The 14,084-nt window shown below is 40.6% G+C and overlaps 1 protein-coding gene across 3 annotated transcripts in view; it reads left to right on the top strand.

Annotated features, from left to right (window-relative positions):
* The window catches only part of LOC106528827 (protein KIAA0100), a 24,518-nt gene that overhangs the window by 2,065 nt on the left and 8,369 nt on the right, over positions 1 to 14,084 (top strand). For 2 of the 3 annotated variants that reach the window (XM_014024085.1, XM_014024086.1), the window contains exons 4-26: positions 725 to 774; positions 916 to 1,057; positions 1,137 to 1,255; positions 1,337 to 1,397; positions 1,466 to 1,652; positions 2,836 to 2,959; positions 3,071 to 3,195; positions 3,280 to 3,347; positions 3,426 to 3,562; positions 3,759 to 3,913; positions 4,827 to 5,020; positions 5,396 to 5,708; positions 6,332 to 6,537; positions 6,619 to 7,669; positions 7,757 to 7,948; positions 8,031 to 8,233; positions 8,358 to 8,476; positions 8,554 to 8,777; positions 10,164 to 10,354; positions 10,493 to 10,592; positions 10,678 to 10,877; positions 10,965 to 11,262; positions 11,342 to 11,499. In XM_014024085.1, coding sequence (XP_013879539.1) covers positions 725 to 774; positions 916 to 1,057; positions 1,137 to 1,255; positions 1,337 to 1,397; positions 1,466 to 1,652; positions 2,836 to 2,959; positions 3,071 to 3,195; positions 3,280 to 3,347; positions 3,426 to 3,562; positions 3,759 to 3,913; positions 4,827 to 5,020; positions 5,396 to 5,708; positions 6,332 to 6,537; positions 6,619 to 7,669; positions 7,757 to 7,948; positions 8,031 to 8,233; positions 8,358 to 8,476; positions 8,554 to 8,777; positions 10,164 to 10,354; positions 10,493 to 10,592; positions 10,678 to 10,877; positions 10,965 to 11,262; positions 11,342 to 11,499 — 4,617 coding nt within the window. The remainder of the gene's footprint in view (positions 1 to 724; positions 775 to 915; positions 1,058 to 1,136; positions 1,256 to 1,336; positions 1,398 to 1,465; positions 1,653 to 2,835; positions 2,960 to 3,070; positions 3,196 to 3,279; positions 3,348 to 3,425; positions 3,563 to 3,758; positions 3,914 to 4,826; positions 5,021 to 5,395; positions 5,709 to 6,331; positions 6,538 to 6,618; positions 7,670 to 7,756; positions 7,949 to 8,030; positions 8,234 to 8,357; positions 8,477 to 8,553; positions 8,778 to 10,163; positions 10,355 to 10,492; positions 10,593 to 10,677; positions 10,878 to 10,964; positions 11,263 to 11,341; positions 11,500 to 14,084) is intronic. The other variant, XM_014024088.1, reaches the window with a different exon arrangement.

Raw genomic sequence — 14,084 nt, 5'->3', positions numbered from 1 at the left:
GTGCGACATGGTTGAGAGTATAATGGCATGAAGATAGATATTTGGAACAGAAGATGTCAGATTGGATCTAATTTTTTGAATGAACGTATAATTTCTGTTTCAACTTAGTGGTTAAGACTTGTACATGATCACGATAAGTCAAATGAGAATCCAAAGTAATTCCAAGATATTTGTAGGTAGTGACAATATCAAGGGGTTTGTTTAAAAAAAATGAGTCGATTTGTTATATTGAAATGTCTCCTGGGTGAGGAAAAATACATGCACACAGATCAGATGGCACGACTACAAGTATTACTGATCTGCAGCCTAAGGTGTCCCGGTGCAACATGGATTTATGGACACCCTTGTTGTTAATCATGGTGTTTTATAAATTGTGACTAATGCAGAAGTCCAACAACAAAACACAGCTCAGGTTCAGATCAGAGAGGCAGTTCCTCCCAATCACACTGTTCACACAGCAGAGTAATGGAGTGGAACGATTTACAGGTCAGAGTTAAGTGGCTTAATAGAAAAAAATAGTACTGGACAAAAAATGCCTGAAAAAGCAGCCAAAGTAAAACGTTGAAAAACCGTCAGAGGCCTGAAGAAATATTGGTCAAAACCACCATTTGAAAGCAAAATATTTAAAAATGAGGGATAACTCAAGACTTTAGCATAGTTCTGTGTAAACGTCAACTGCTGTACTATACATTTATATATTTTTGTTTTGTTTTTCTTGTGACAGGAAATTGATAGAATATGGATTTCAAGTAAATTCCTCAACCAAGATTTACCGTAAGTTTTCATCTGGAGAAGTTTTCAGCAAATCTTAAACAGTTGTTTAGTTATTTAAATATGAGAATATTTGAAACCGATCTGAGTTTATTTATTTATTTATTTATTTATTTATTTGTTTGTTTGTTTGTTTGTTTTCAGGAGATACTTGGCACTTTGCGTTGGTGACACTAGAATTAGGTTTGACCTCCAAGCACCTCTGGGACCTGTGGTGAGGACCGGCCATGGAAAGAAGTCGAGGAAGATTTCAGTCAACCCTAAGATGCTACGCTTTCTGTCACAAGTAGGAAGGCTTGTCCTGGGTCAGTGCTGCTGTTGATGTTGTTTGTTGGCAGAATCTGATTTTTTTTTTGTGCCTACAGCTGCTGTCATTCCATGTCAGCTCAGTCAACGTGATGGTGTTAAACCTGGCACTGTCAGAGTCTCTGTGGCACATGACTGTCACGGGTATCACCGTGTTACTCGACCATCAAAGTAAACGGTGAGATTTTTCTGTTCCTGTCCACTGATCTGATTTAAGAATCAGGAAAAACCCTTAAAAAGCAACGACGCATGTTTACAGGTTGGCCTGGAACTTCTCAGTGGGGCAGCTCAGCAGTAAAGTGCTGAAAAGCAGTGAGTTGGTGAGTTTAATCCCCCTCGTCACTGTTGAAACCTGTGAGTTTAGTGACTGACGCGCTCATCGCTTTAGGATATCTGTTTGGCTGAACTGGCCCTGAGCCTGCTGCTGTCTGGAGATGTGAGCCTACCAGAGATGAAGCCGGGTTCTCTGTCCCTGAATGTGAGGACGCTTACAGCAGAGCTGCACGAGGGCTTGTTCCTCAGCCAGCAGCTGCTGCCCCCCGTCTCCACCAGGAACCAAGATCGTCCTGTATCTGGTGAGTCCATTCTTCTATGCATCAAGAGTTTTTGTTTATTTTAAACTTGACTCCACCTGGTTGTGACCTGATCAGTTGTACAACACCAGAGCTTATTTCCAAAACTGGTTTAATGTCCCCTCATGCTTTCTTTCTTTTTTAAATAAGGGGGCATAAACAAGAAACAATTTGTCGATCTCTGCTGATTTTGGTTCTCCAAAACGTATGTAAAAACCTTGGTGTAGTTAGGGCTATAGATATAAAACAAAATTTTAATATAACAACATTTATAAAGTGTTAAAATCCTGTTTAATTTGAGCCATTCTGAGATATTAATCAAACTTTTTAAAAAGTTTTACTTCTTTCTCTATTACTGCACTAGTTACTGGTTTTATAACTGGTCTTTTTTAATGTCTTTAATAATTTATTTAGTATTTAAACATTAATTTCCTTTTAATTAAAAACAACAAAATTAAACACAACACAAACACAAAATCATTAAATGAAAAGGAGCAGAAAGAAGAGAAATATCTTATGTCTGCCGATTTCACAACGTAATGAACTAAAAACGAAAACAATTGAGGAAAAACAATTATAATAAAGTAAATGACTAAAAAGATTACAAAACAGATGACAATTACTCAGACAGCAGCCTGTATGAATGCCTGTTATATATTTTCATATTTCATCAACAAATCAAATTTTACTATTCTTACAAATAACCTAATCGAACCAGCATTTCTTTAATCGCTAATTTAATATTTTCTTATACACATTTTGTCTTTAAATAGAAAAGATTTAAGCTGATACATTTGAGAATATAAATACCTCTAAAAACAGTCAATAGACGCAAAAACAAAAGTTTTTCCACATATAGATATTTTTAGATGATCAGAAAAAGGAAGCAGAAACAGATGTAACCTTTGACTATGAGGCTCAGAATTACAGATTAAAATCTGCCTTCTGTCAGGGATTTACAAACACAAAGTTTAGTGTAGTTTTAAGAAATGTTTATATTAGAAAGTATTCCAAATTGCTGTTGGACTGTTTTGTAGTATACGTGTTCAATGTAATAAATAAAATTTAACAGCATTTATTTCCTGATTGAGATTTATTTAGTTTTTTTTTTATCTGTCGATCTGATTATTTCTCTAAAATTCATGTGAAATGGTTATTAACCAGAATTAACGCTGTTTTCTTTCAGAGTGTGAAAACGATGACTTCATTCAGACTGAATCTGTAGAACAGTTTCACCAGCTGCTTCCCCACACAGTCAGTGTGGAATTTGATAACACAAATGTAATCCTGTCCATGCACAGCCAGAAACGGTGAGTCAGCGTTTTACTCCAAGGTTAATCTACCACGGAGTCGCCTTTTTTGTTTAAAACAACCGTTTTAATATCTGCTGAGGGAAATGTTTTATGGCACAACCGGCGCAGACACTTGAACTGGACTCTGAAGTCTCTGAAGATGGGCTACGGGCGAGACGACGAGCAGCATCCTCTGAGAAGCTTCACTCCTGAGCTGAGCTTTCCTCAGAGCTGCCTGGAGCTCCTCCTCGAGGGTTAGTCAGCCCGACGCCAGGCCATGCACGCATTCAGCTGTTTAACAAACGCTGTGAGTAACATGTTGTTGTTTTTATTAACAGATGGGCTGCTTCTGTCTCAGAGCAGGCAGAGGATTCTGTGTGTGAACAGCCTGAAGACCACCCTGCAGGTGAACGTCCGACAGTCGCACCAAACTCATCAATAAACACCTCGCTCATAGCTCTTTGTTTGGCCTCTGATGTTTTAGGTCACGGCCATTGACGTCTCCGGATCGTTCGCTGTCAACACCTGCATCATCCACTACCGTCACCAGGAGTTCTCCCATTGGTTAAATCTGTTGCCGTGGCAACAGCTCCTACACAGGAAGACGGCACACAGAAAGAGGCGAGTTACAGAAGCAAAATGTCAGTTTTTACATTGCTTTGATCTGAAGCTCATGTTTTATGTATGATTTGTGTTCTGAGAAGTCACAACTTCAAATGTGAAAATAAAATAATCGTTCTACTTCCTCCTCCTGTTCATGTCTGTGCATCATGTCACTTTTGTTTTGTTTTTCCTTTACCTGATCGTGTTTGCGTAGACCATTAGATTGTTTTCCCATCCTCCTCTTCCTCAGGCGCCTCCCTCACCTGGATGCTCCCGTGATGATCTCCTCCTCCGTGTCCAACGTCAACGTGTCCGTTCAGCTGGGAGACACCACGCCGTTCGCTCTGGGCTTCCTCTCTGCTGATGCAGGTATGTGATCAGTGTTGTCTAAAGAACCACAAAGTGATACTTGAGTAAAAGTACACGCATCTTACCAAAAAATTACTTTAGTAAAAGTTAAAGTCTCCTTTTAGGAGTATTACTTGGAGTAAAAGTCTTAAAGTATCTGATATTTTTTGTAGTTAAGTATTAAAAGTAAAAGTATTGATTTAAAATGAGCAGTTAGATTTTCTGTAATGACATTTATTAGGAGCTGACCTCCCTCCAAAAAAATGCATAAATGACTATGTCATATTAAAATAATTAATTTATGTTAAATTTAAGATGCTCTAGTCTAGTCTGTTTCAGTTTATAAACATATATCATGGCTGCACAAACCTTTTCTCGAAAATGAAAATCTATCTGAGGGCTGCAGCCAAATGAAATAATATAATTCATGAAATACAAATACTTCTTAAGTACAGTCCTTTTATTTGAATGATCATGTCCTGCTGGAGTGTGACATGATTTGTTTGTGTACAAACTAATACGGTATCAGAATTTTATATATGTATACTTCTCATTCAACCACAGTTAAATTCACTCAATGTAGGAGGCACAATTTATATGGATAGGATTCATTTTTTACAATAACAAGCTGGAATAAAAACAAGCAAAAATGAGATAAAAGTAACGACTTTCTACTTCTTGCCTTTTTAAAAAATGTAAGGAGTAGAAAGCACAGATAATTGTGTGAAAATATAAGAAGTAGAAGTAAAAAGTAGGCTGAAAAATATTTACTCAGGTAAAGTACAGATACCCAAAAATTCTATTTAAGTACGGTAACAAATTATTTGTACTTTGTTACTTTACAACTCTGTGTGTGCTGCACACAGTAAGACTGGTCAGTGTTTTGTTACATTCTGGATTCAGGCAGATCTCTAGTTATCTTTTGTGGTTTCAGACCTGCAGCATCTTCTCGACCTGAAAGTTGACAGAGAGACCTCAGAGTCCCAGAACTTGCACCAACGAGCTTCATTGTCCTTGGATAGCTTCTGGTGGCGAGTTGGGCAGGGCTCTCACATCCAGCAGGCTCCACACCCTCCTGGTAAACACGTCTGGGGTGAAGCTCTAATTCTGGACTCCTTAAGTCTTCAGGTAGGAGTCAAACACAACAAAGAAGCATAGAAGCTACACTTTAGAGTTGCTGCCTTTTAATGTAAAGAGTATGTTGGCACCAGCTAATGACATCACAACACAAAGCAGTTTAAACCACTGTCGCACAAACACAGTTACAAACACCTTCCTTACATTAAAATTAGATTTCCACAGGATGTCCAGAAATGCAGCAAACTCTCATAAGGTCATATAAGAGTGGATTTGATTGTTTGTGCCTTAGAACAGTTTAATACAGCTTCACATGCCTAACGTGTTCCTCTTTCAGGATATTTTAAAATAACAAATGCTAAAATCAAACCTATTTAATGCTTTTTATTATTTGCCGTCCTTTATTTTTATATCTTCTTTCTCCAGGGAAGTTTGAACCGACCTCTGTCGGAGTCGAGCAGCCAGTCTCCCAGCCTGAGTGTAGATTCCAGACTGAAAGGTCTTCAGGTGGAGCTGTCAGAGACGTGCGCTCTGTGTCTCTCCCGCCTGATGTCCCTGATGTCTTTTACTCCCGAGTCGAAGCCGCAGCTGCCGGATGTAGCTGCAGCGTCCCCCCCTCATGACAAAACAGTCCCTCCCAACCCCTCCTCCTCCTCCACCTCCTCACCGCTGCACCTCCTCTTTAAACTGGACTGCTGTCTGGAGGATGTTAACGTGTTCACAGTCTCCAATGTAGCGGGTAAGAAGTGACACATCATTTATTGTCAAACATGGTTTGAGTTAAACATTTTTTTATCTACAGGTATAGAAAACAGGCAAAAATATTAATTCTATAAAAGGAACATATAAAAAATAAAACTTTTTAAAGTTCATGTTATTGAGTTCAAATTTACAAAATATGCAAACAAAAAAACTAAAATGATGGATCTTTGTTTTGAATAGTTTAAGTTTAAAACAGCTGATTTGCAATGAAAACAAAAAGTTTTTTTAGGATACTTTTCATTGGAGGTGAAAAGCCAGTTTTTGCGTAGATGAATTATTTCACAGATGTTGCAAAACGACCTAGAAAATTTTGGCAGCTTGTTTTGAAAAATGACTTTCATATCTCATTTTATCACTTTAAGTATACTTGAGCGACATGTCAAACAAATATGTTTCAGTATTTTTAAAGAATAATACATTTTTTAAATATAATTTTTGTGTTTTCAGGATATTTTTTTGTTTTTGTTTGGTTTTTCCTGACCTTCATTTTTGTTAAAGTTGCACACTTTTAGAATTTTCTTCATTATCTCATGAAATAAAGACTCCCAGCACTGCTGCAGTTCACCGTCACCTCTGTTTGTTTACGTTTGTTGTGTCCAGGCGCCGTGTCTCTGCGGATGGACACCGTCAGTGTCCTGAGCTCTACTGAAACCTCCAGAGTGTCTCTTCAGGGAATGAGCTTGTCTGTGGTTAAAACTCTCACAGAGAACATGGAGACGTGCTGCCCCGCTGCCCACACCGTCAACCCTGTAATCAGACTCACCACAATCACCACCTGGTACCACATCACCACCCACACCTTACAGGTAATTATAGATTCCAGTTTCTCTCTGGTCTGAAAAGAGCTTTAGTGTTGATATTGCAGCTGTGTTGTTTTTATTTTATAGGTTCAGTGTGAAGAGGAGCTGGCTGTGGACTGGGCTCCAACAGACCACATGGTCTTATTTCAGCATTTGACTGAAGCTCAGGTTTGTTGGTGTTTACTCTTTGGAGAGAAGAGGCAGGTAAAGTCTGTCGCACCTTTGGACGATGAGGCTGTATCAGGTCAGAGCAGAAGCTTGTCCGTTCGTCTTGAAATGGGATCCACCCGTGTAACGGCTCACGTTAGCGAGGAGAACTACATTCTGCTGCACGCAGACGCCCTCTCAGTCTCGAAGCACGCTGGATCCGTGCACCTGCGCTCCCCTTCGCTCGTCTTCAGCTTCGACGGCAACAACATCGTCTCCTTTAACGAGCTGGATGTGGAAACGAGCGAGGAGCTGACTGAGATGCAGCTTCACAGAGACGCGTTCCCTTTCCTGACCACTCCTCACAACCGTATGTGGGTCTTCTCCTGCCCGTCGTTATCTGTCGAGTTCCCCTACCAGTACAACTTCTCAAACACTTTCGACAAGGCGATAAGCGTGCAGAAGTGGTTGAAGACTCTCCATCGTTCCCACCGTCGGGCCCCCTCGGAGCAACGCCTGCCTCCCGACCTCATGTTCAAAGTCAGCCAGTTCTCGTTCGTCTTCCTGGACGACGTCTTTGAAATCAAGCTGCGAGACAACTACGAGCTCATGAAGGATGAGAGTAAAGAGAGCGCGAAGCGGCTGCAGCTTCTGGACAAGAAGGTGGTGGAGCTGCGGAAGCAGCACGGAGAACTTCTGCCTGCCAGGAAGATAGAAGAGCTTTACAGTTCGCTGGAGAAGAAACACATCGAGATCTACATCCAGCGCTCGCGCCGCCTCTACGCAAACACACCCATGAGAAAGTCTCTGTTGACCTGGACTGTGTCCGATTTGGAGCTGGTGGTCCTGGCTGACGGGTCTCTTCACGGGCCGGAGAAGGTTAGCGAGCAGATGAGAGACATTGACAAGATCAGCCCCTTCCCCAGAGACGGACTCCCTCTGGTCATTCAGTGGTGTCGTGCTGTCAAGTTCAAACTAGCTGCATTTTTAGGTAAGCAGGACTCCACTCAGGAGTTGTTGTTTTTTTGTTTTTTTTAACAAGTGGATAATTATTTTTACAATGACCGTTTTGTGCCAGTGAGAATCCGGGACTACCCTCGCTACTTGTTTGAGATTCGGGACTGGGATCTGTCGGGGCGTCTGATTGGGACGGAGCAGGATGGACAGACGAGAGCTCTTCGTAAAGAGACCGTCCCACTCGGTGCGCCGTGGGGAGACGTGACGGTCCACAGAAATATGCCTCCGCTCAAGTTTTACTACGATTTTAAATGTGAGTCTTTTATTAGAAAAACGATTATTCTGTAAAAGTCTGTCATGTTAACATTTTAAAAACGAAACCGCTCTTTCTGCAGCCAACATTTCTCAGTATACCATCGTGTGGGGTCCGTGTTGGGACCCTGCCTGGACTCTGATTGGACAGTCAGTGGACCTCCTGACCAAACCCACTGTTGATCCGTCACCTCTGCTGGCCTGGTGGGACAAAAGCCGTCTCCTTCTGCACGGACGCTGGGCCATGAACATTGACCATGCCAATCTCCATCAGCTGGCTACAGAGGTAAAAACATGTATACCTCAAGAACTAGTTCTGGAAATTTCCTCTGATTCTGTGTGAACAGTGGCTCTTTGTGTCTGTTCTATTCAAGTAAAAGCAATATTTTTTATACACTGTGTTCCTGTAGGACCCTTATAACACGACAGAAAACCTGCACTGGGAATGGACCAAGCTGAACTTTGACTGGAACCCTGGGCAGTTCATTTTTAAAGGGGATTTAGACTTGAATGTCAGGACGGCATCAAAGTACGTTCTGACACTTTCAAATTGTTTGTATTTGTGAGTAACTGTTTTAATAATAAAATATTTGTTTTTTACTCTAGGTATGATGATATCTGTTTTCTGCATCTGCCCAACCTGTGCATGACCCTTGACCTCCAGTGGCTTTGCCATGGAAACCCCCATGACCACCATGCTGTGATGCTGTGCTGCCCAGAGAACATTGCTGACGTGACTTCAGGACAGCCTCATGACTCCTACAGAGCCTTTCGCTCAGAGAACCTTAACCTCTCCATCACTATGGACCTTAACCAGCACAGTTCAGCTGGTGTGTACAGCTCTGTCTTCTGTCCCATCCTGATCCTCGGGGACCACTATCCTGCACGTTTTGGGAGTTTCTAGTGCTGAAACGATTCCTCAATTAATTCGATTACAAAAAATCCTCGAGGCAAATTTATGTGCCTCGAAGCTTTGTAAAAATACATACTGTAAAAATCAGCGCATTTTCGTCCGGCCAGAATGTTATTTGTGTTACACACAATGCTACGAAGCGCTAACGGTTACACTGTCGACGCGTCACGCGTGTATGCTTGCTAGGTGCTATATTTAGCTTTAGAAGAAGACGAAGAGTGCCAAAACAGAGCGCCCAGAAAACGTCAAATTATAATGAACACAGGAACATTTAAAACTAAACAGAAAAGACGACAATGCTCTGCACATCCTCAGCGTTTCTGCACCGGAACATAAACAGCTGCTGCATGTACCGAACGCGCCCGGAGTTAACAGGTATCGTTCTCGTTCCCTTTGGTTACCTAAATCTGTGATAATCTGTCATGTTACAGACGTACAAAGAGGAGGTATGTTTTGGCTAACGTTATTTGTGCTGACTAATCATGGTGACCTGGCAGGGTTTTATTAAACAGTGTGTAAGTTGTGTGATTAAAAACACTACGTACTTGAAGTTTGTCAGATAAAAATAAAAGCACAGCAACAGATTGACAGCTTGAACTGAAACACTTATTTGTTGATATGCTTTTATCTAATTAGATACTTGGAGTGAATATTTCAAGTTTAACAGTATTTATAGAAGATAGTTGGATTTTTTAAATTTTTTGCTGCTGCTTTTTATGATTTTAGTCTTCATTACTACTGTTATATTTATTTGTAGCTAAGCAGTCAAGACTAAATCTTTAAATGGGAACCCTGCACCAACCTAATAAGTCTTAAAAAATATGAATTTTTTGTTACAATTAACAGGTGAACTCTACAAAACTCAATTGCAATAACCAAATGTTTATATTACCCATTTTACTTAATAAATTTCTAACCAAAAAAAAAGAAGAAATTCAGTTTTCCAATCCATAACAATGAATTTACAACATTTAGATTTTTCTGTGATGGTTAAAAATGATTCATTGATAGAGTGCTTTTAATTAATGCCTCCTCAAACCTCACACACATAAATATAAGTAACTGGAGCTTAAAATGCAGACGTTTCTCTGCTCCAACACACCTGATTTAAATTAATGAGTATGGTAATTCAGTCATTGAATCTGGTGTGTTGGAGGAGAGAAACGAGTAAAACATGCAGATTAGCAACCCTTGAGGACCAGGATTGGACCCCCATGATCTATATAAACCAAACTCAAAACCCATGAAAATCACCACATCGCGTGTCTCTTAGGATATAAACTCGTGCATTTCTTCTTTCTAGAATTCTCTCAGCCCAAAGTCTTACTGTACAGCAGCACTCTGCGCTGGATGCAGAACTTCTGGGCCACCTGGACGAGTGTTTCCCGACCAATCTGCAGAGGCAAGCTCTTCCACAGCCTCAGACCGGTGCGCAAGAAGCTCGGTCAGCATTACAAGCAGATGTCCTACACAGCTGCCTTCCCACGACTACAAGTAAGCTTTTTGATCCTTTTGTCTACTTATGTTTTTACTGCTGAGAAAGAATTAGGATGAGTTGTTCTTGATTTTAATTAGATCTCTTGAATTCTTGGTGATTCACTTTGCATCTGTTGTGCATTATGCGTTCGTCAGGTGCATTACTGGGCCTCCTTCGCCCAGCAGAGGGGTATCCAGTTGGAGTGCGATAAAGGCGAGGTCTTCACTCGTGGAGAACAGAGACTTATTCCACAGGGTGAAGAAAAGGATTCAGAAAAACAATCTAACATCTCAACGTTAGTTTGTTGTCTTTTAAACGTGTTGTCTGTGTGGTCCCTCAGCTGGTACCGTGATGCGGAGGCTGATTTCCGAATGGAACGTTACTCAGATGGTGAGCGAACTCTCCCAGGTGACCGTCCACCTGATGGCCTCCACCTGGGATGAAACAGCAGACCACCAGATGAACGCTCAGGTGAAGAAGACTCACCTGCTCAGTCTGTCGTCTCTCAGCTACCAGCGACAGAGCAACCACATGGAAGAGGTAAAACTGGAACCATGAGGCTGGACTTAAGAACTAGTTTTCAACGCATGAATAAATAAATTAGATGGTTTTTTGATGTTTTGACAGGAAGTGAATCCGAAGGATGAATCGAACGCCTCTTACACTCACAAACTACGCCTGGTGGACCTGCGCGCCTCCTGGACAACCGTGAACAGAAACATAGCTTTCGGGCTGTACGACGGTTACAAAAAGGCTTCCGTGCTGAAGAGAAATCTCTCCACCGAAGCTCTAAAGGGTCTGAAGATTGACACACAGCTGCAGACCAAAAAGCTCAAACGCTCCCCTTCTACGTATTCTCCCACCACTGCTCCCATCATGCCAGTCGCTTCCACCATCAGTCGAGCAGAAAAAAGTCAAAACGAAGGTGAAGAATCCTCCTGAGGAAAACGACGGCAGCCAGGTTTGAAGATCAGCTAATCTATCCCGTCTCTCTTCATCTGCAGGAACCCTGATGCTGCAGAAGCTGATTGAGGAAACGGACAAGTTTGTGGTGTTTTCCGAGGAGGACTCGGGTGTGAGCGATCAGCTGTGCGGTATCGCCGCCTGTCAGACTGATGATGTGTACAACCGCAATTGGTTTATCGAGTTGGTCAACTGTCAGGTAATCGTACTGATAAACTCTGCGTTCAGACAACATGATGTTAAATGCTCACATGGTTAAAGGAACCTGGGAACTGATCCGTTGGGGTTTCACTGTTACACAGCTTTATTTTTTGTTGGTTATGTTTTAGTTTTACTGACTTTTTACCACTTTTTACAATTAGTTTTTTTATGTAATTCCACGTTCTTGGCCTGTGCTTGTATGTTCAGCAGTTCAAAATATGCTTTTTTGTTAGAAACAATCAACCTGCAGATGAAACGCTGTACAGGATTTTATTTTTAAGCTATCACTATCAAGCTATGGTGCAGATATTTCCCTCAACATAGGATAGTCGATGGTTGTAAATTGAGTTTAAAGGTAAATCTGTATTTAAAGGCATTTTAATGATTTAAGCTGTAAAATCATCAGGGTTCCTGCAGATCCTTAAATGTCAATGTCAAATTTATTTGTATAGCACATTAACAACAAAAGCTGACCAAAATGCTTCACAGTTCAGTTAAGATATCAAAAAACAAACAAATAACAGATGCAAATACAGAAACACAATATATAAAAAAAGCTCTAACTGAACCTCCAAATCTTAAACATAAGCCAAAGAAAATAAATGGGTTTCAGCAAAGATTTAAAGGCCTCAACAGTCTCTGCTGACCGAATATTAAGAGGTAAACTGTTCCACAGCTTTGGAGCAGCTATTGCAAAGGCCCGGTTACCTCTAGATTTCAGTTTGGATCTAGGAACATCTAACAGGAACTGGTTGGTAGACCTGAGTGCTCTGACTGGAGTGTAGATGTTAAGAAGATCACATAAATATGACGGGGCCAGACCATTCAAAACTTTAAAAGCCATCAATAAAATCTTAAAATAAATTCTCGGGTGAACAGGAAGCCAATGGAGAGAAGCCAGGACCGGGGTTATGTGTTCATGCTTTTCAGTACCTGTTAAAAGATGAGCTGCTGCGTTCTGGACAGTCTGTAGGCGATGCAGAGATGATTTATCTAAGCCAACATACAAAGAATTACAATAGTCCAATCGAGTGGTAATAAAAGCATGAATCACCCTTTCAAGGTCTTTAGTGGGGAGATACGATTTCACCTTAAAAGGTATTAGGTCGTAAACACACCTGTTTAGTTCGCCTTAATTGAACTCTGGTTCGTTTGCCTGGAAAGTCCGGTTCGTTAGGGGAGGTGTGAATGCGTAATCGAACTCTGATTCGGACCAAAAACGCGAACTCTGGTCCGCCTGAAAACCTAGGTCTCGGTTCAATTGAAATGAACTCCGGTGCGGTTCGATTGCATGTGTGAACGCTAAGCGGACCAGAGACCGCTCCAAAAGCAGGAAGCGGACTATACCGCATGACGTTCTGAGTAATAACGGAAATTAAATAAAAATAAATAAATAAATAAAATTTACTTATACGGTGTAAATACCTTGCTGGACGACTGTATAAGGTGGACATCATGACTGTGGAGCTGGACGCGCTCCTACTCGATTAACACGGAGCTTCCTCAGCCATCTTGTGTGCAAAACAACATCCTCCGTGGTTCCGCCTCATCTTCCTCTCACGCTGAGCTCATTGTTGAAGACTATTTGTTTAGCACATTTGCCAAAAACAAATAAATAAACCATATAACCACTAAAATCTAACGTTACTATTGTTTGTTTACATTTTGTGAAGAAGGAAGTGTCGCTCCATGACTTCTTCTGAGGTTTTCATATTGATTTCTTCTGTGGTTCTTTGTGCAGCGCCCCCACAGGTGAGGGCGGGAACAGGTTGTTTACAGGGTTTAGTTTAGTTGAGAAGGTGCAGTGTGAATTCAAACCGCACCAACAGAAAATAGTCCCCAATCGAACCGAGTCTACCGGACTGTCAGGTGTGAATACGACCCTAAAAGGCACTGAATTCATCAATCCAAAATTAAGGCCTTAATTAGCCTTAAAATGTTTTAAATAAAGCTTTCAGAGGTCTTAAAAATGTTAACACATTGTAAATAGGATGATTGTAATTCGTCTCAAATAATAAAATAATTGGTAACATTTATTTATTTTTTTAAACGTTCACATGCAGACGTTCCTTTTTGACATCACTTCCTATTTCTTCACTTGCAAATATCTCAACAACTGTCCATCTGAGCAATGTGAAATTCGTTTTGTATTGTGTTAATAATGGTGTCTTTCCAAAAATGCATTCACTTTTCTTACAAAAAAAAATGATGTCACAGGCACTTTAAGGTTTTATCTACAGCAAATTGGGATTGAGACCCCACTGTGGGTCCGAAAACTCCAAATTTTGGGACATTAGAGGATTTTCGGGAATTAAATTAGGTTTAAAACTGACTGCTAAGAATGTTTCTGCTATATTTGACAAAAAGGTAGATGGATATGGATAAAAACAATTGATTAATTAGGAATATTTGAATACTTCAACCAAAAATACTTTGATTCATGAGTTTCTGCCAGTTTTTATATTTTTTATTTTTTGTCTTTTTTGTTTATTGTGAAATTGGTCTTAAAGAGTAACTTACCCCAAAATTAACTTTTTTTAGCTGATAAACTGTCTAGAATGTGTCTAAAATGTTATATAGTAC

The sequence above is a fragment of the Austrofundulus limnaeus genome, unplaced genomic scaffold, assembly GCF_001266775.1.
Source record: "Austrofundulus limnaeus strain Quisiro unplaced genomic scaffold, Austrofundulus_limnaeus-1.0 Scaffold407, whole genome shotgun sequence".
NCBI lineage: Eukaryota > Metazoa > Chordata > Actinopteri > Cyprinodontiformes > Rivulidae > Austrofundulus > Austrofundulus limnaeus.
The sequence above is the reverse complement of the archived record's forward strand: the minus strand, read 5'-3'. Positions and strand labels throughout refer to the sequence as shown.